Source organism: Drosophila simulans, chromosome 3R (assembly GCF_016746395.2).
Source record: "Drosophila simulans strain w501 chromosome 3R, Prin_Dsim_3.1, whole genome shotgun sequence".
Classification (NCBI taxonomy): Eukaryota; Metazoa; Arthropoda; class Insecta; order Diptera; family Drosophilidae; genus Drosophila; species Drosophila simulans.
Genome location: NC_052523.2, coordinates 5,811,667 through 5,833,054, shown reverse-complemented (window position 1 = coordinate 5,833,054; position 21,388 = coordinate 5,811,667). Strand labels below are relative to the sequence as shown.

At 44.0% G+C, this 21,388-nt stretch overlaps 1 protein-coding gene across 10 annotated transcripts in view; it reads right to left on the bottom strand.

The window, feature by feature from the left end:
* The window catches only part of LOC6727349, a 108,966-nt gene that overhangs the window by 57,869 nt on the left and 29,709 nt on the right, over positions 1-21,388 (bottom strand). For 2 of the 10 annotated variants that reach the window (XM_039296017.2, XR_005544402.2), the window contains exons 1-2: positions 13,466-13,727; positions 1,795-2,247 (exon numbers count right to left, since the gene is read on the bottom strand). The exons of 2 other annotated variants lie outside the window; for them this stretch is intronic. In XM_039296017.2, the coding sequence (XP_039151951.1) occupies positions 1,795-2,038 (244 nt within the window). In that variant the 5' untranslated portion in view covers positions 2,039-2,247; positions 13,466-13,727. Of the gene's footprint in view, positions 1-1,794; positions 2,248-13,255; positions 13,358-13,465; positions 13,735-21,388 lie in introns of those variants that run through there. 6 more of the 10 variants (XM_039296021.1, XM_039296018.2, XM_016176369.3 and 3 more) reach the window with 6 other exon arrangements.

Sequence of the window (21,388 nt, the reverse complement as noted above, 5' to 3'; positions counted from 1 at the left end):
CTAAAGGCCAGACACCCTTAGCCCCAGTCTGACCCCAAAATTGGTATATTTTTTCCAGTGTAGCTCACCACTTTCTTAACATGCCGATTCCCCCCGTTTTGGAAGTGCTCTCTTGACCTGCACTGCACTCAATGGGTCTGGCACATTGAGAGCATCGTTTAATGACTAATTTGTCCTGCCAACCTGTGTCTGTGACTGCGAGTGTGTGAGTTATGTCCCCGTCTGACAGTCAGTCAGTCAATCAAGTTTGTTGCATAATAAACTTTTTTAACATTTCGCATTTTGTGCTGGGCAATTGGCCCTTTTCATGCGAATGCCCCGGCCCTTTGAATTTGAGTGGCAAGCAGAAATGAACCGAATCCAATCGATATTTGTGATTATTTAATAAACTCAATTACCAGGACATGAACCCCCACTAAGTGCGTGTATTGATTTCCACTCAGCCCATTGCAATTGTTGGGTTAATGCACTTTAGTTTGTTCCTCGAACCCATAGAATGTCCGTCATAGTTAGAGTTTACTGGGAGGGAATTGGACAGGATGGGAAGTTGGAGGTCCTGCGGAGTCGAGTGCAGCGGAGTGGAGCCTTCAACTTTTCCAACTGACATTTTTAATTCGTGGCTAATTTAACATTTAAGGATGCATACAAAGCTAGCGATTGTGTGGGCCAAAAAAGTTTCGTACACTCAGACTGAGAAACTTTTCGGAGGTACTGAGAGAAGTGCAAATAAATGGCAAGTAATCGTTTCCTCGTTTCCCCCTGCAGAAAAACTATTTCATGGAATTTTGATATTCTGTACCTATTTTGATTTTGATTTGGCTTTGGCAGTTTTAGTTTTGTTCGAATTGCATCTGTGCAATCTGTGCAAGAACACTGCAGCACACCAAACAGAAAATATGTTGTAACCTGGGTAAAAAGCTCTATTGAATTCTGTATTTACTTAGTATGTGGCAGCCAATTGTTGTTGCTGCTGTTTGCGGCACGTAGCGTCGCTCAGCAAACATTTAATACGATTCAACTTGGCAGCAAGAAACTGAGACACACACGTACCATAACCCCATATATATCCGCACTACATCCTCTCAGTCTGTCTATATATCTGGCTGTCTTGCCGCACAATAAAATGCGAAACAAAACCGCAATTCAAAGTGAATATAAATTGTTTTACGGCTGACGTTTGCTTTGAATTTCAAATTGTTCCCACACCGCAGTGGCATGGCATGGCAAAAAACGATGTTAACCCCCTGGCGGCCCCGTGGGTGCTTTGGGACCACTCAGCTGCATCGATGGCTGGCGAAAGGTCATTGTGTTAATTGGAGCGTTAGTGATGATGATGTCCTCCACTATCTCTCCATTGCCGAACCCTCTCGGGGAGTCCTGCTGCTCATTGAGCCATTAAATATCGCTTGGCAATTAGACTGGGCCATTTTTAGTGGCACTATGAATAGGCAATGGACCGCAAGCCGCCAACCGATGCAGTCGAAGAAATGTGGCTAGGTTTCTAAAGATAAATAGTGCTATGGGGAGCCATCAAGGCGGCTTAGGAAACTAACCAATCTTGTTGCAACACAGTGTTGATATCATAAATTAGACCTATGTTAATATATATCCTAAATATTATGAAAATTGTTTTGAAATTTGTAATTGAAGGCCAAATATTTTTTATCTTATCTTATCTTACTTATTGTTACCTAGTTGATTTAAAAATGTACCTAAATTTAACTGATATATGATATATTTTTAAAGCGTGTGTTATGGAATTAGTTGTTCCAGTGCAGCCAGATGACCACTTACCCGATCGTCCGATGGCCAGATCCGTCTCCAAGGCCGTTGTGGCCGAGGAGAGCGACTTGTCGGTGGGCAGCGCGGCGGGCGGCATGGGCAGCGGGCCCACCGTGGAGGTGGTGGTGAGGTCGCAGCACTCGCGCTCGGGGAACTCGCTGCCCTGCGCCAGGTGCAGGGCTCCACCGAAGAGGACCACCCACAGGCTGAGGCAGCAGGAGAGGATTTTCAGGTTTTTTATGCGAAAGCGGGTCATGTTGTGGTTGTAGCCTCCTCGTCCGCCACTTCAAATGTTGGTAAAAGATGGTTTTTTTTCTATTCGTTTTTGCACCACTGTCGCTGGTGGCTGGCTTAATTTACGTTTTGAGCACTGTGCGGCATTATTTTCAGTTTTCGTAGTTCACACATGCCTTAAGCTTGGGAATGTGTTTATTTCACTTGCAGAACTGCAATACTTTCGCTTGCCTTAAAATAATATTCAGAGACTTAAGCCGAGCGTTTAAAAACAAACTCCCAACGCCAAATGCCAAAATGTTGACTTTAAAACATGGGGCTGCGTTAGGAAAACTGGGAAACTTGGAAACTGGGCAATGGAAAACTCTCGAATTGAGTGGCACAGAAAATGCAAAAGGGAATATAAAGAGGACAGGGACATCACGTCGACAGTCAAACTATGAACAGCATTTACAATTACTTTCGACAAAAATGTATATAGACAACAATAGACATAATGCAGCAATAACGACAGCAACAACAATACCAGAGCAAAGACAGAGCCGGCACGAGGGGGCAGAAAGAGAGGGCTAGACGGCGGTTCCGCCCTCTGCAAACACTGAATAACATAAAAACTTTTTCATTTACAATTTGCTCAGTGGGTCTATGTCTATGGCCATGTTGCAAAACGAAGAAGACAAGCGGGTAACAAGAAAATGTTGAAAAGTTTTTGGTAAATGCGAAAAGTTGTGGCTACCGCCGCTTTCCTCTTCCTGTTGTTGTTGTCGTTGCCGTTGCCTTTGCTGTTGTTTTTTCTTATTCCTTCTGCGGTTTTTGCTTCAACCGCTCCGCTATCTAAGTCCGCCGTGTCGGTGGCGTATGCGCAATATGCAGTGTGCACATCATCACCAAGACCAAGGCAAACTGTAAATTCCCAAGCGGAAAAATTAATTCACTTTGCCACTCTAGCAGCGCCTTTATCGGGCAAATCGCGCAGCTCAAATGTTTGCCGAATCAATAAAAATATAATTTGCTGCGATTTGGCTCAAAGGAAATGCAAACACTCGAGTGCTAATGCAGCAGGCGAAGGATAAGGGAAAAGCTGTAAGCAGTCAAGGAAATGTGGAGGGCAGACACTCCTCCTGTGCGCAATCATGTAAACAAATCCCGGCGACAGACGACCGACGGCAGACAGGCAAATGCAACACGCATCTTTGGGAGCAGGAAAGCAAAATTATTACCAGACAAGATAAAAAAGGCAAACAAGGAACACGGTGAAAAAACATTGTATCTCACTATCTATAAGTTGGTAAATAAATCAAGCCAGTACAATGGTATTGTGAACTACGTCGTTCTCTTTAATTGCACACTGGTTTCCCCATGTGAATTCTTTTTCAACCCAACAGTTATATGACTTCGATTTCGCATCCAAAATTGATATCATTCATATTACAAGAATAACTCAAACTTCTTTGGATTGTAAAGTAGGATTAGTGGGTATATTTCCACCTTTTGATGTGAGATCCAAGAAGCGTTTTAAAGCGAGAATTATAGACCCCCACCTTTTTTCTCTGTGAATCAGACACGTCGCAGTGCAGTCAATCACGTCGGCTTCGTGGGTGTGTGGGTGCTAGGGTGAGGCAGGAGGTTGAAGGACGAAGGCCGAGGCGACGAAAGTTGCTAGTCAACGGAGCGAGTGCAGGCAAACAAACGGCTGGGGGGTTAGGCAGAAAATGTGACTGGAAAAGGGGCCACCCTGCAGAAGGAGAGGCGCGAAGGCGTTTTCCGCATTTCCCTTGTTGTTTCTGCTTGAAATGATTTTTTGCAGCCAGCCATCTAGGCAGCCCGCAGTTGCTTCGGTTCCTCGGAGGAGGCGGTGGAAGCAGGATCGTTCTCCTGCCAATCCTTCTGACTTTTTTCTCGCTGTGCAAACGCGGCCGCCGTTTGAGATGTGTTCAGGGCTGTCGTTTGCTTTTGAGCCAAAGTGTTGCCATAACGAGCGTAAAATGGCGGCAAAAAGACGACGGCGACGGGCAAAGACAACATGCAACGCGCTGCTGCAATCTAAAAACAAACAGTCGCCCCTTTGTCTGTGTATGTGTGGAAAAATAACGAAGCGAAAATTGAAACTAAATTAAAGCCATGTTTACCTCGCAAATTGTTACGTGTGAACAGCACAGGAGCTGGAGCAAAAGCAGGAGCAGCCTCCGCCTCAAAGTTTATTTATTTAAAGTTTCAACTTTTTGCATAAGTTATCGTTGAAGCCAAAAGGCGGCCATCTGTGCCCTGCAATTGGTCTGGTAATGTGTAATAAATAAAGCAAATTAGAGTGCACAGGACTGGACCGCACGGCCATGGCCAGGACTTACTGGCAGGATCTTGGAGCGGAACCGAAAGTCCGGTCTCAGCTCACCAGCTGTGCAAATATGTGTGTCAATGGCCCCTGACTTTGAGAGTCAGCTTAACATTTAAATATCTTGCCCCTTGGACCCCGCCTTCTTTATCTATTTGTGTATGTGTGTGAGTGTGTGTGGGCTGACCAAACAAGCCAATAAATGTACCACAAATTTGTATGTCAAGCTCTCCGAGTCACTGCATCGACACACTTGGCAAGGCTTTGGCCTGGAAAATAGAGAGAATGCCACATGCCTTTCACATGCCATGCCGAAAATTCGATTTAAATTGGAATTCTTTAGTTCTTAAGTCCGGCAATAAGAATCGTTGACAAAGGGTGGGGGGGAGTTAGAAGTTAGTCGAGCGGGGCGAAGTGACACAACACTTTGCTAAGAATCCCTAGAATGCTAGCCGGGAGTCGAGTGCATTAAATAGGACGATAGAATATCTAATTAGCCGCCTGCCAGTGTCAGGATCTCATAAAAGTTGCTCCTCCTTCGCCGGCTGGCTGAGTGGCACTCAACGAAATTGTCGGGAAACTTTCGCGGCTCTGATATAATTATGTGCAACATAACAACTTGATATCCCATCACCCCCTCACCCATCCCCTTTCCCACTTCCACGGAGTCCTTTGAGAGCTCCTTCTCATGCGGTTGCACCTTGACGTCACAACAATGACGCAGTGTCGAGTGACATTTGTTGCCTTCCGGTACGTCTTCTATGCATGACAAATGCAATTCGAGCCGCAAAGTACTCGACTGGCAAAGTTAATTGTGATCTAGGGTAATTAACTCCTCTAAAGTTAAGAGGCATCACTGATTGAATTAAGGCAAATTTTATAAACTACGAGGCAAAGGTGTGAAATTGAAAATATAATAGTGTGCAAAAAATTCAATATTTAACTATTAATTATACATCCTATCCTTGAATTTGTTATTGATGGCGCAACCTACTAAGCCTTAACCATACTAAATTAAGTTACTATAATGCGGATTAGTGAGCAAAGCTGCAAACTCTTTCATAGGAAAAGTTTCCTCGGGTTTTTGGTCAACTGTCTGGTTAACTCCATTCATAATTACAGGCCAGAGCAAAACTCTAATGAAATTTTAATAGGGCGAAAGTTGTGGTAGTCGGCAGGCAAACAATCAGATCCGTAATGAGTGCGCAAATGTTTGCCCCTTCAAATCCAAAACTTGTTTTCCGCATTTCACTCCGCGCTGGATTGTTGGCTTTTTGGGCATAAAGCCACGAATCCAAGCCCAGAGAACTTATTTTGGCTGTCTGTCTGTCACGGGGTCGTAACACGGACTCATGTATTATGTAGGGCGATTTTTATTGTTTGTGAAAGTTTAAATGGGCCTGAAGGTCGCGTCTGCGGATACTGTCATGTGCCCTGCCATCGTAAACTTGTCCGACCTGTCCTGATCCAGATTTCTGATGTCCCAGCCAACTCATCTCACCTGAATTGAAAAATAGCATCGGAGTACACATGGTAATTAGAAAGCGCACTTAGATCTCTCGTTCGATTTGGGCTTCCTACTTTGGCTTTAAACTTTGTCCTTTCGGACCATATCCTTCTTCAAAGTTCAGCCATGGAATGACAGGCAGTACGACACGTGAATCGATTGATTCCGACGTGCAGACTGATGGTGGCACTTGAAAATTCGTGTCTGCCTTCTATTTATATTTACTGTATTACTGTATTGGTATGATGTTGCCATTTTATGACTTTAATTTATGAGTATTGATTTCAGGACCCCACCTGCCCACCACAATGTACGTGTAACTATCTGAGAATCGCAGCAGATGTCGTCAGAGGTACACGAGTATTTCCACCGGTAGGAAATAGGATAGTAGGATGGGTTGGAAAATGAATCAAACATTTAAAATATAGCCACGGAGTGAATGGGGGAGGAGTGTGGCTCACCCTAATTGCCCGCAGTTGAAGTGACGCAGAAGGACTTGGATTTAGTCCTTTGCCCTTTTCGATTTTACAGTTTTGCCCACATCGATCGATGCCTCCCTTAATGGGCCAATTAAAACGATTACGCAAATAGTTTTGGGGCTGCGCAACTGCATCCAAGTGGGCCAAAATACAAATTCCGGTCGCATCATTAATAAATGTCGCTGCGAAGGCCACGAAAAGTCGAGCAGTGTACGCAGGTTAAAGGCATAATCCAATCGGCCAGTGTACACACACACACACACACTTGCTGCAGACTCGGGGGACCTGGGCACATGGACCTGGCATTAGGATAATGGATGATTACGGGGAAACGTGTGGCATGGTCTCCACCAATGTGGCATGGGCTTGGAGTACGGCTTGGGTTAGGGATTGTGATCGGGATCGGATCCAGGTCTGGGCTTCGGCTGACTCGGCGTGCGGCATGGTGCCATTTACATGCGGCAGCAACGTTAGTCAAAGTCATGTCTCGCACTAACGTTCCACAAAATATGCACACACTGACATTGGGGGGTGGACCTCTGGTGCGCGGAATACGCGGTGAGCTCACAATTCAATGGTATAATTGGAAATATCTTTTCTCCCAAAAATACACCCGCATATGCTAATCAGATCTTACAAGAACCAACTCTGTTAAATTGAATTGGCCCAAATCATTGAAAATTTTGGCAGGATTGTTAATACTGGTCCACCCTAATGCATATATATATATATAAATGTGTGTGAGTGTGTGTTTATATGGGCGCCTGCATAAAGTCAATTTCGTGTACAATTTTATTTGCATACAAGAAGGCGAGCGGAGGGCAGCTAGACAAGCCAGAGACACACTTAGACACACATTCGGTTCGTCCTCGTCTTATTGCATGTCTTGCAATTTATTTGTCTGCCCTTCCAGGACCGCCCCCTTTTGCAGGGCCACCCTGGCTTAGCCGCCCTGCAATGCCCCATCATGAAAGTGGAAGAAAAATAGCTGCAAAAGTCATTGAATGAATTTTATGCATTGACATTCGTCCCCATTCCGTCGGCCATGCTCCGTCCTCCTTGTCCACATGCACTGCCAAATATTGTGGACGGAGTGCGAGGGAGATGGACGTCAAAGAAAAGAAAGAGAGGCCGCTAATGGAGCGAAAGAGAGGGCGAGAGGCCGTCAGGACTGGCTGCGACAACGACATGTCAAACTGACCCAGTTATGCATTGTTCCCATAGTTTGCTCTTGTGCTCGTTTTTGCGGTATGTTTGCCCGAAAATTTGGTCAATAATTTTAAACTCCCTGCCAAGGGTGTTTGGGTGAAGCCCATGCCCAAACAACTCCCACCGCAGCCACGCCCCCTGTCAAGCCGCATCACATCATTCATATTTGGAGCTATTGTTGTTTGTCATTGTCGTGTTGCCATTTAATGTTTGCACTTGCATTGATTTTGTCGTATTCATTGGTGCGTTCACTTGTGTTTGCCTTTAAATTTGTTTAGCAGCGGGAAATCGCAAAAAATATCGCCACAGTTGCGGTCAGCATAATAGAATTACTTATTGTCACCGTAAAATAACAGAGCGGCTATAAATGCAGGCTAATACGCAATAAAGTGAATAACAATAATTAAACTAGATTTCTTGTTTGCAGGTCACTATCCAATTTGCAGAATTATTTACTCATAGCAAATCCTATAAATACCAGAATATTTATTTACCATAACCGAAACAACAACAAATGGTTTGTATAGAAAATTTGGGTTTAAATTGCGTTTGGCCTTAAAAGAATATTAAATAGAGTTGACAATTTTTATTTCAAGAGCCGTTCGTTCGACACCAACTGTAAAAATCGATGTGTTAGTTTTGATTTAAATTAATTCGCGTGGCTTATGGATTCAAATTAAATTATCAGCGACCTAGCCTAAGCAAACCTAAATCATTCAACCGCTGTCATTTCCAGGATATATGTATATATCCATTTGTACACATATCGCTGGACTTGTGGGGTCGTAAAGCAAACGTCATTTCAACACAATCACACCCCTGACGGGAAGTTAACAATGCGAACTGTGCATAGACATAGACCGTCTTGGCCCAGGTGCTTAGTGTTCGGCAGATTAATTGGGTCAACAAACTGCAGCAGCAGTTTACCTCCAAATCACTTGAGTCGACAGTCTATAATTTAAACATGAGTGCTGGCCACATGCACACACACAGACAAGAACTCATTTATGGTGAACGAGAGGCAATTAGTGTTGGACGGCAGTTGAGCCCACAGACAGGGCTCTTAAAAATATTAAAAACCAAAATGCCAACAAGCCACGTCTGGCCAAAGTGACCGCATCAAAGCGCACCCCGGTGCGTATGAGCAATATGTGGAGGAGCAGCAGCTCGAGCAGCACTTCACCAAATGCCGAATATATAGTTCCTTTTTTGTTTCTCCACTCCGACTATTCTCCTGGCCCGCATGAATCGCATGATTCGCTTGTAGCTGCTGCTTGGTTGTTAGTTTTTTGGTCCTGGTCCTGCTCCTGCCGATTCTGCTCCAGGATCTGCTGCATATGGCAGCAGTAGACACGTGTGTATGCCGTATGGACGGGCATCCATACATACGTCTGCCATAAAGTAATTCAGTGTTGTTCCAATAAAGTGCTTCATAAATATTTATTGGATTATCGAACGTATCGGACACACACACACACACACACAAACGTGCTCTTGTCTGGAGAAGCGAACGCACATTGCTCCATTGCCATAATGAATATGAAGCAATGAACATTGCAATAAGCGCACGTATGAATAAATGAGAGCACAGCGGAGCAGAGCAGCAAAACGAGAAGAAAGAAGCCCGGAGAAGGAGAAGGAGCAGGAGAAAGGAGGAACGAGAGAGGAGAAAGCAGGAAACAGGAAGAGGAACCCAAGGAGTTTCCCATCTGAATGCGAATGAATGAATGCTTACGGCAAATAAACTAATAGTTCAAGTGCTCTCAATTGCGGGCATTCGTAATTTAATAAACCTCTTCCCCAATCATGGCGATTGTAAGTGGAGCCCATTGATGGATATATAAATACCATAAATTTATTCATCGCCGCTTAATTAACTAACACGCCCGGTCCGCTAATTGCATAATCAATTAACACATTTGATACTTTAATTATACACAACCATCGGCAGCAGGAGCAGCATGAGCAGCAGAGCAGTAACGTTGCCTGTAATTAAAAGCGGATTAAATCCATAATCTCTGAAATTAAAGCCTCGTTAAAGTCACGAAACTGCGCAGCGTTATGAAATTGAAGGCACAGCACAGTGTATTTATTATTTATTCTGACATTTACATCAACAATCCGAATTGGGCAAGCAAACACAGTTCCCAGTTCGAAGGATGAAAGGATGCCAGGATGGAAGGATCGAGGGACTCACAAGGACTGAAACTGAATCAGAAACCACCTAGGGCCTTGCAGGTATTTAGGGTGCTTGCATATTTTATGGCCTGTCATTGTTTATATTGTTCAAATCTCTCGCTCCATGTGTGTCAGCCTGGGAATTTCTTACGGCGACTTCATTTGCACATTTTACAGAAACATCGAGGCGTGTAATTCAAGGGGTGAAACGGAATCCGACCTCGACTTCCACAGCTGCACTGCTGCCGGAACAAAAGTCAACCGAGAGCTGCTGAAAACGGGTGAAGCGGAGACAGACTTCGGATTTTGTAATGTATTCATACGAAATGACAACTGGCAAGAGAGCCAGACAAATGGAAAATCTCACTTGCCCCATTCTGGGCTCCGACTGACAGCCGAACAGACGAAGGACGGCCAATACTAATCACACATAAATCAAAAAATGACATAAAGTGTACCAACAGCAGCTGGCTGGGTGATCTGGCTGTCAGGCAGCTGGCACATGGCAAACTGCCGACATGTAACACGGAATCAAAACGAATTGAACTCAACTGAAATCGAAGTGAAATCAATGGGGGAACGCACGAAAGTAGGCAACGAAATATTACTATACGTATAGATTGCATGTGGGAGCCAGAGTTAAAGCCAAAGCCAAAGCCGATTGCACTGGCATATGGTAAAATCTCAGGCGGCGGGCGGCAACATGCAGCTCATGTATTATTAATTACAAATTACTGGCAAAGTACATTAAACATGCATTGTCAACTCCCCCGGGCAAACACGACCCTTCGATTATACGCCCAGATCTATTGAACGCGATGCAGGGAGCGATAAAAAGGCTGAAAAAATACCTGTACTGCCAGCATATCGAGGCTCTAACACAATGCCATTGTAATATCGATTACAAAGCCCTCGAAAAGCAACGCCCAAACCACACATTAGCCTGCTCCGGCACCACTGCGTATGCGTAATAATAAGTATTCATAGGTGCGAGTGTGTGTGTGCGGAGGAGTGCGGTGCCGACCTCGCATAATTGCTGTCATGAAACTCGTTATAATACACCTACGGTGCGTGGAGTGAGCTGGCATTTTGTCAGCTTATGAATCCACTCCATTCCACATCACTTCATTTCACTCGATTTTCGACTCCCACACAAGCATTGATTGATTCCCTTTGGCCGGCCAGTGAGTAATTGTTGTTGATTTAATAATTTATTGCGGTGGCAATTATTTAAACTGGCCATCGACAAGCTATGACATCAGCCCTCTTCGAATAGAAACCGTAAACATTTCGATCGAGGACGAGCGGTGCAAATGGCAAATCCCCTTCTCGGCGACGCATTTGCATAAGCAAATCTGATGCTACATGCAAAGGCAGCAAGGTTGGAAGGTTGGCAAATAAAAAGTAGAAAGTGGAAAGTAGAAGCCGGAACCCAGAACGGATAACCGAGAGCCCGGCACACACGTGTATGTCAAAGCGAATGAGTTGAAAAGCTGCATTAAACAACACTTAGATGTGGCCAAAAGGACGGCAGGAGCTGATGGGAGTTGGTGGGTGCAGCGCTAGAAATGATTCATGATTCGGGTGCGGACAGCGGGGAACTCAAAGTGAAAGGAGACCGGAGCCGAACAAAGGCCACGGATCGCCGAGCAGGGGGCGGGGGAGTGTTGCAGCAAAGCAAATATTGTTAAAGTTGTTCCACAAGCAGCTGCTGCCATTGCCACTACACACGGCGAAATAAGTCACTTTGGAGTTGCGTACTTTTGCGTACTTCTTTTGTAGTTCAAATAAAGAATTAATTTTATGTTGCTAAAACAGAAAGTATCTGAATAATAGCTTGTCCTCGATTGACCACAATGAAAGAAGCCAGAAACCGATATTCTTGAAACCTTTTTTTTGGTAAGTTAAGTCATTTAACTTAACAAAGTGAACACTGACTAGGCCGAGACGCATTTGTTTATACATCCAAATAAAAGTTAGGTGGTATCATAATCTCGTAATCTCTTTAAAATTATTTTTCCTGTGTAACTAGAAAAAATTGCGCGCAGGTAACAAGCAAAACAAAGGCACACAAAAGGTAGCTAGAAAAAAATACATACATATAACACCGAGAAAAACTGCATAAAATGTCAAGGTAAAACTAACAAACTGGCTTAGGAGCGATTTAACGGAAACGGAAATGCCAGCGAACGTTTAAAGCGCCACCAACTTGGGACAGCTGCATTTAAAAGCCGAGAACTTCTCTTACTTGGCGCGATAAGAAACAGGAGCAGGAGCAAAAGGATATAAATACAAAATACAGAGCCCTTGAATGGGCCGCTTAATTAGAGTGTAAACGGGCGACAGGCGCAAAGTTCAAATCGCTACTCAAAAGTAATTAAAAAGTTGCAAATAAAACGCAAAGAATACGGCCAAATTACGCGATTGCAAAGAAACTTTGAGACAGTTAGGCAACGCTTTAAAAAAAAATCAGAACAGAACCCCTTTGCCATTTAAATTGGGAATGGATTACGAATGGAGCGGTGGCACTGAACAATTGCTGCAATTTCAACTCCAACTCATTGAACAGCACTTGGGAACTACGCCAACAATTTTACGCTTGGGCCTAACCAGAAATTCCCGGCCAGGACTACCACCGCACTCCGATTCAGTTGAATGCATTGCAACTATTTTAGGGGCACTCATTTTTCAGTTGAGCTGCCAGCGGAGTGAGTTCCTAGTTACCAGTTCCCAGTTAGCAGTTACCAGTTACCAGTACCAAGTTCCCAGTTGAATGTTACGTATTTATGCCCCAAGTCCTGGCAGACAAGGATAGGCAGGCGACATGGCGAGACATGAGGACATGGGGACATGGAGACATGTGCATGGATCGCCACATTGTGGGCCTGTATGTGTGTGTGTGTGTGCGCCAGGTAATCACGTCATTATCACGTGAAATTTCGGCATTAACGTGAATTTACGATTTGCACATGAGCACGAGCCAAGAAACCGAAAAAAAATAACTACCAAATGGCAGAGTAGAGGAGCCGAGCCGAGCAGTCGACCCAAGGTAGCGACGCACATAAACTCACATTAAATGCGATTGCCAATTTATTTACTAAGTGAGGCGCAGCAACGTCGCAGGAACAGGTTTTGCTTTGCTGAAACAGTACTAAACCAGGAGGAGCCCAGCTGGCAACGGCAAGTTGGCTCAAATTTTAGAGCGGAAATAGTGCGGCAGGCGATATGCGATGGGCCGTGGGCCGTGGGCTGTGGGCCATGGGGTTGTAATTGAACCAGCCACCCGAAAGTTGTTGTAGCGAATAAACCTGAGCCAAAAACTTCACTTCACTCACACACGGAGAGTGTGCCACAGTGTGGAGGGAGGGGGTTGGGTTGGCAACTTTTTTGCATACAATTAACGAAAGTGGCGCACCTAGGTAAATAACATGAAATATTTGCTTTTTCGAAGCGATGTGCGATGCCAGAGGGGCGATGGGCGATGGGGGGATAAGCGTGAAGGCATGCGAGTGCTCAACCGCATTAACCCATTACCAGCATAAGCAGTAAGCAGTAAGCCGTGCGGCACTGGCAGCTGCTGCTCGGAGTTTTCCTTTGCTTGCCACTTTCCCCTTCGCCGGGCCATACAATTTTCCAACACATTTGGCAAATTAAATTATATACTATGGGCTATATTATGCAGTGGCACAAATCTCGGGCGAAGAAAGCACACTCGACTGATTTTTGTTGGTTTTTCTGACTGACACTTTATGATTTACAGCTTAGCTCCGATTTCACTCGAAGATTGAGATCCACGTTTCAGGATATTCCATTCACTCGACTTGACGATCCTCGCTCGCGGCACGCACACATGTCAGCAGTGCCATTGGCAATTCGTTGGCATTCGTATTTCCGCTTCCGCTAGAGTCGAATTCGCATCGAATTGAATCGCACTGCCCGCTTGCCATTGGCCGCGCGTCCGTTCGTCACGAGTCTCAGTCGAAAACTGTTTGGCCCGTACGAAGTCGGGTCCTTTCAACGCACGAGGCTCAAAGGACTCGGCTCCGAGTTCTCTGGGCCATCGGCAAATGTAAATTAACAGTGCAAAGTTAAGAACTAACAGCTGTAAAGTCAGAGATTTCCAGCTGAGAGTAAAAGAGAGAAGGGACACTCACAATTATCAGTTTTGTTTTGGTTGCACATTCGCCCAGCAAATTCGCTCTCTTTTCTCATTTTTTTCGTGGAATGAGGAGAGTGTGACTCTCAAACTGTAAGAAACAAGGTCTTTTATAGAAAGTCACTCGCTTCGCATGCTATATTCTTTTTGAAACATTTCCTTTAAAAAGTTTACTGTGGTTTTGCAAAATTATAAGTACTTTTGGTATTTTTATACACAAGTAAGTATTGTTTGCGTTATTTAAATGTCAAGTCCATAATGGACTTCAATTATAAAAAAAAAAATTAATTCTATTAGTAGAAAAAAATTACTATTAAGAGATAACTTTTTTTTCGTTAACAAGTTTATATTATTGAAGCGTTATGTTTTGATATCAAGCTATCACAATAAAAAATTATCTCACGGATACCTGCATTCTAGGGATTAACGTCACCCTAATAGATATTAGATACAAACGACTCCTGTTTAATAACCAAACTAACATAAGCGTTTGGAGCTTGCTTACTAGATTTCTTACTAAAATTGTCGTGTTGGCCTAGGACTCTGCGTACGAGGCAAAAGCTCACGACTTGACACACAAACGGATGGATGGCGGGTGGAAACGAGGGCAGACGATGGATGACGACGCGTGAGAGTGTCCAATAAAAATTACGTATACGCAGCGAGTGCCCGAAGCGGCGACCATGCCTCACGAAGCGTGCGGTAATTGGCAAAAGAAACACACAAAAAAAGGATAACCCTTCGACACTTCACACACACCCGCCCGTCCATTTCGCTGCCAGCACTAAAAAATGAAAGGGCTTCGGCAAAAAATTTTCGCAATAAAAATCTATTACCCAAAAGGTCCCTAAAATACTTTCACAGCTTATAATTTATATTTCGTGATATGCAATCGAGTTCTGTATCAAAATATAAATGCATGCATAATTTTTAAATGGATATAAACATTGTGGGATAATTTTAAAATACTTTATTTAAATGAAGGATTTTAGCGTACTTATGCTAAAAGTCTTGCAATATTGAATATTTTATTTAATACACATTTAAAATTAATATGTATTGTTAAATATTTATAGCTAGTCCAGGTATAGATGGGAAAAAATTCACCGTCCTCCTAAAGTTTAGTTAATTAAAACCATAGTTTCTCTAATTCAGAGAGTAATAAGTGTTTCCAAAAATATGAATTCCCATTCGTAAGAGCTAAAAGAATGGGTCAAAATTGCCCAGGACTCAAGAAATTGGCTCTGAACGTCGGCACGGCCGGCATGTCAAAATGTCGCCGGGGCTATAAATACTGGCCGTCGAAAGGACTCAAGGAAACGCTCCGATTCCACCAGAATCGGTGGGCGGACTCAGGGATTGAGGATCCCGAAGCTTGCCACCTGAATAGCTGCACGAACCCGAGTCGGAATATTTCTTCGCGGAGCACGTTGTAATTATCGCGTGAAATCAAAGCGATTCCCTGCCAAAACAATGAGTCCTGGCCGGTGTCCTGGCAACGCGGTGGCTCCTCGACGGCGAGGCTCTTTTGTGCGGCCGGACTTTTATGTTTTCCCGCAGCCGAGGTAAGCTGATTATTTCATTTCCATTGTGCTCGCCCCTCGGCATAACTTAATTTTTATGGCACTTATGATATTTTAATCTAATGAAAGTGTAATTACATTGCCATTGCTAATTTATGCTCGGTGCGGAGCAATTTGTTTTACCTGTTACACTGCCCGTTAAAAGAAAATGCTTATTGCTTGATTCGAATACGATTTCCTACCACTTCTTGTTTTCAATTTACTTCTAAAGCGCTTTAATTCATTTACCTAATTAATTGAAAGCAATAAACGAAAAACAAGTGTTTTTTGGTAGTGCAGGATACATTTTACTCACTGCGAACTGTTTGGAGTATAGGACGCTTTTCGGGGCTTACCTAAAAAGAAAATAAGACGGGGAAAATGTTATTTTTTTGCGGTGAGTGAGTGAGTGGGGGAAAACTGCTGCTGGCGGGATATGTAAGCGGGCCATTCCCATCCGACATCAAAGCCAGCGAAATAACTAAACGTGAATCGATTGCCAACAGAAATAAAGCAAATTTACTTTACTTTTCAAAAACGAGGGAAACATAAACCAATGTGCCACAGAAACATTGCAGCAGGCACAGAGACAATCGCTGGCGAGGGCTCCTGAGGTGGCACTCCTACACACACACTCGCACACAGTTGCAAATTGACTTGCTTTTGAAGTACAAAGCATTTGGTGTTGCCACCTGCAGCCCGTTGGCTAAACAACAACATGCCCGGGCTGGAATTGAATCCTCGGCGGAGGATACAACGCGGGCCAGCGGCGCAGGAGCGACACGCGAACGAGGCAGAAGGACACAGACGTGAGAATTGCTTATTTTGTGAAAATTAGAAAATATCACAAACGCACAAAAACACTCACCACTTCTTGTATACACTGCAATAGGGATTAAGCAAATACAAATCCAACTGACGCTCCTGTGAAACCCCTGTCCTTCGAAAACATTCTTGCATCTTACGTTAATACAATAAATCATAACACATTATGAAAAAACATATATAAATAAATTTGTTCTATTTTTACTAGGCATGTAATTGTATAGCTTTTAATTTATAGCTTTCTGCCCAAGTCCAGATTATAATAGCATAATAATCTCAAACTTCATTTTTTTTCTCTCAGCTTGATGACACACATGACAAACACGCAGTTGCGTCTTGGAGCACCAGCAGAAATCTCCATTCGTCCGTGTGACAGTTGCAAGCCACTTCAGCGGCTCCTTGGCTGCATCTCCCGCTCGGTTTGAGTCCCCGTTTCCATCTGCATCGCTGTCCCCATCTCCAGATTCATCTTCAGCTTCAGACCGAGATTCAGAGCAGAACCCTTTCTGGCTGTGTGTCAACATCAACGCGGTTTGTTGCCCTGCAGTCCATGCATAATTAGTAGCAATAGCTGTAGCGCGCTAGCCAGGCACTTAAAACCGCAACACGGAAGCAGCGCCAACAGGACTCTTGGCGCTCTCTCACTCAGTCGCATCCATGTCAGCCAGGACAATTGCCGCTGTCACTCAGCCGGAGTTGATTGAAGTGAAAGTTAAAGTTAAGCTTCTCTCAGTAATTGTCGCCTTGTTTTCATTTCTTTATCCTGCGAGCAGCGCAACCCTTTTGCGTCATAAAACTCCCATTGAGAAATTGTTAATGTTTTCGGGCCCAAAGAGGGACGAGCCTGCTGAAACGGATATACAAAGCAAATTGTGTGCATTAGCCGGGTGTGAGGGGGCGGGGGTGCGAAAATCTCCGACCAAATTGGACAATTTTCAATAAAGGCCCGCACAAGGCAGCCAGCCAGGCCGAAAGGTAACATTGCCCCAAATACACATATATGTATACAGCAGACAGCAATGTGTGTGTGTGTGCTGGTTACGGTCAAAGGACACGTATAATAGATTGCCATTTAGTTGCCTCAAAAAGGGACTCCCACAAAGGTGGCCAGTAAGCCGAAAAGTTATCAGACCTTAGACACCAAAGGTGTTGCCAACAAAAAGCCATCGAAATATTCTGGCAAAATGTAAATAGCTGAGGAAAATGAAGTGTTATAGGAAGCTAGTTAGCCTGACTGATTTCCCAATCTGAAGCTCTATTCAAGTGTTAACACGCGTTTTCAATTAGCCAAAGTTGCGCTGCGGCTGAGCCCGATAATAGCCAGCAAAAAAAACAGAAGCGAGTCAAAGGGAGTTGTGCTTCGAAATTCATGTGCTATTCAACTCAGGTGAGAAAGAAAAGCTGCTGGGGTGGCTTACATAACAGAGACCAGGACTTTTCAGCTACTATACTATGGTCATGCTAACTCTTAAATCTGAAGAGCACAAAAATATAGCTAATTTTAAACACTACTTCTGTGATGCAACCAGCAAACGCCGAACGCGTAGCCAGGAAGGTGTCTGTCTGGCTGTCTAGTCCCATTGTCTTGGCAAGTGTGACGAAGTGTTGTCTGCGAGTGTGTGCGTCGGTCCTGGGTGTATAGCCTGTATAGACCGTACGTGTGTGTATGTGTGCGAGGGTGTCCTGACTTCCGCTCATAACTCGACTCGACTTTTAGCCACCTCAAGAGCTGACTTGACGGACGTGGCTTATTGTTTCATTTTGCTGCCGCGTTGGCTTATGACTGAAACAGCATACAAAAGCAATTTATCAAGTCCTAATTGTGTGTGTGTGTTTGGATGGGTGTAGAAGGGTGTAGTTGGTTGTAGGCGGGTACACAGACGTGTGTACTTGTCATTGGTGTGTCAGGTGAACTTAGCTTTAGTTTGTTGTACGCTCAAGTGGCCCCCTTGCCACCCTTTTCCGGCCTTTTTTCCACAGTCCACAGTTTACTTGCGGCTGACAATTGATGAACTTGAAAGTGGAGCACGATGCACTGCGCAGGGTGAAAGGACATGAGCCCAAAAAATATGGCAAATCCGGATTGACACTTTCCATAGCCCACAATGAACTCTGCTCCGAGTCTATTTTATTCCACATTTCGGCGGCATATTTCATGCAAGAGAGTAAAAAGCTATTAGGACTAGCCCTGGTGCTGGGAAAAACGGGAAAAGACAGCAGCTCCAACGACAGCTGTCTTCAACTGCAGCCCGAGTGCATAAATCTTGCGCGGAAATGTCAGCGCAGAACGTTCGACAAAAACGCGCCCGGCACTGTGATAAAATGGCCGGAGTACAGACTTTATATGAAACTATTGCCGAAGACACTTCACCAAATTTGTGAAACTCATTGGTATAGAAATTAGTCTTGACTTTGCCTGTGTGCCTAGGAAGATATGGTTTTGCAATTCGTGGCCTCCTCTTGATATTCCGTAAGAATTATATCGGTAGATGGTATTGTATCAAAAGCATATGATTCCTATTTTATAAAACAGGACCTAAAATTATTGTATATAAAAAACTATAATTGTTGCACACGGAATTCAATATATGTACAATGAAATAAAAATTAAATCGTAAAATCGTAATAAAATATATAAAATAAGAATTATTTTCGGTGCCCTCTACTGTTTCAGTAACTGAAAACCCCCAGTTCACTCGTTACAGTCTGGGATTTCTTAAGCTCGCAGATTAACTCATGGCAGAGGGGCGGTGGAGCTTTGAGGGGGTGGGAGGTCCTAGCTGTCGACAGGCAGCAGAATCGCGCGGTTTTGGCCTCCTTCCTTTCAGCGTCAGAGCCAAGTCAAATTGCAAATTGCATATTCAAATGCGGCGGCTTTTTTCAGTCTGCGGCTGTCGCTTGTACAAATACTAAAGATTTGCTCATGCAGCGCAAAAATAACTGCCTGACTATGGAGTATGGTATATAGGGTCCTTCGTATTTGACTGGCAGACAGCGTGAAATGAAAGGCGCAAATGTTTTGGCCCGAAATTGAAAATTAAATTCGTCAACCCCCCATGGTCGCTCCCAAAAAAGGTTGCACAATCGGATTGCACATGCCTCATATCTGACCCGACCTGACCTGGAAAAAAACGAGAACTGTCTTGTGAGATTTCGCCCCAAAGAAATGTCCCCAAAAATGGGCAGACAAGAGACATCAGACGCTAATGCTGATATGGCTTCATCCTCTCAAAAGGCAAAATGCATCCAGCGGCGCAAGTTGCCACGGGGTTCCCGGCCAACTCAGCGATTGCGCAATATGTGGAGTGGAGGATGTAGATGGGGCCCAGTGATTCCAGGGTGCTCCTCCGGCTCCAACAAACACTCGTGATGGATATGGTAGCAGTTACTAGTGTGATATAACAGGTACAAATATTCAAATGTCACAGCATCAACAATTACCATTTATTTAAATATTTCAAATAAGAAGCAAACATAAAAATATGATATAGGTATAAGCATTACATTGGACACATCTTCAACTAAAAATTGTATTTATTAATACTAACTATCACATATAACAACTACCTTTAAAGTAGTGGGTCATAGAGACACATTGCCATCTGTTCTAAAACTTTGACCTCATCTGTTTATCCCCAGCGATCTCGGTTTGTATGGGTTGTGCACGCTAATGATTCAACTCATTTTGTTGGTCTTACTCAATTTGATATTCCTGCCATGCCGGCAGGGCCAACAAGGACAACCAGTGCCACGACAATGGTAAGAAATGGAGTTGGCTGGCTGGAGGCGTAGGAGGAGGACAGGAACCGCGACGACGGCGACAGGATAAGATGCCACCAAGTCGGAGCCCAGCGCTGAAGGCAGTCAGCCTGCCAAGATAGTTGGCCCAATCGCTGTCCCCGGCGACTAGACTCGCCCTGCCTTTTAGCCACCCAGCCAGGCAGCCAGCAGCCAAGTAACCAGGCAGCCAGTCAGCCACTGATGACAACTTAAGAATGTCATTAAATTCTCATACAGCACACACAAAAGCTGCATGTGCTCCATGGCGAAAGAATTGCCACGAGGATTTTAGGGACGATTTAAGTAGCACGGATTTAGTGAGCGGAACAGCAGATGCTTACTGCTCCGACTGCCCTGCTGACAACATGGAGAAACATGGAGACGGGCCCACAGCCCAACAACAAAGCATCTACCTACAACAATAATTGGAGGAACTAATGCAAAGGCAACTACAAGAATAACTAAGCACTGCACAGTGGCTACTTCATAAATAACTCCATAGAAAACATCTTATTACACAAATTAACAGCTAAATAGATTGGTAAAACACATCATATTCCAAACACATCATAAATCTAACAATGTTGACCAACAATGTTTTAATGATTTACAATGATAAGGATCCTAACTTAAGAAACCATTCATTCATCGAAATTTTACCTTATGTTACTAATGCTATATTATAGTGCTATACAGATAATGTATTTTAATGAATAATAATTAACCACAAATAAGTTAGATAATTACTAAACAAAGTCTACAGCTTACTTTAATTTTACAATGCCTTTCAGCCAATGTGCGGGCATTGCATTCGGAATAGCAAGCAAGTTGTTGTCCTTCCTGGTAGCAAAAAAAAAAGGAAAAAACAGGAAAAACTTACTTGCGATTGCAAAGTAAAAGAAAAGCAGGCGACGAAGAAGGAAGCCTCGAATTGCTGCGGGATTTCATCTTCTTTCTTCTCGCACTTACTTTTCTTGTTTGCCACGTTTTTCCTGCTTTTTTCTAAGCGCATTCCATCTGACATGTGCAACGCATTCGCATTCAAAAAGTCTATTTCCCCTGCAATTGCAACAATGCGTGTGCTTGTCTGTGTGTGTGGTGCGGTATATGTAATTGCATGAACATGTGGTGATGTGTGTATGTGTGTGTGGGAGGATTTTTCTACTTTTTTGGTTGCCTTTGGGCGCAAGGAAAACAAATGAGTAGCGGCTGACTGCAAATGTAAAATGCATGAGGCCTCTGAAGGAGAGGGGAAAATTGTGGAAAAGGGGGGCGGAATGGGGTGGAAAATTCGGTGGAAAGAGAGCGAGTGCAGAGATGCGGATAGAGAGATAGCGGCAGCGA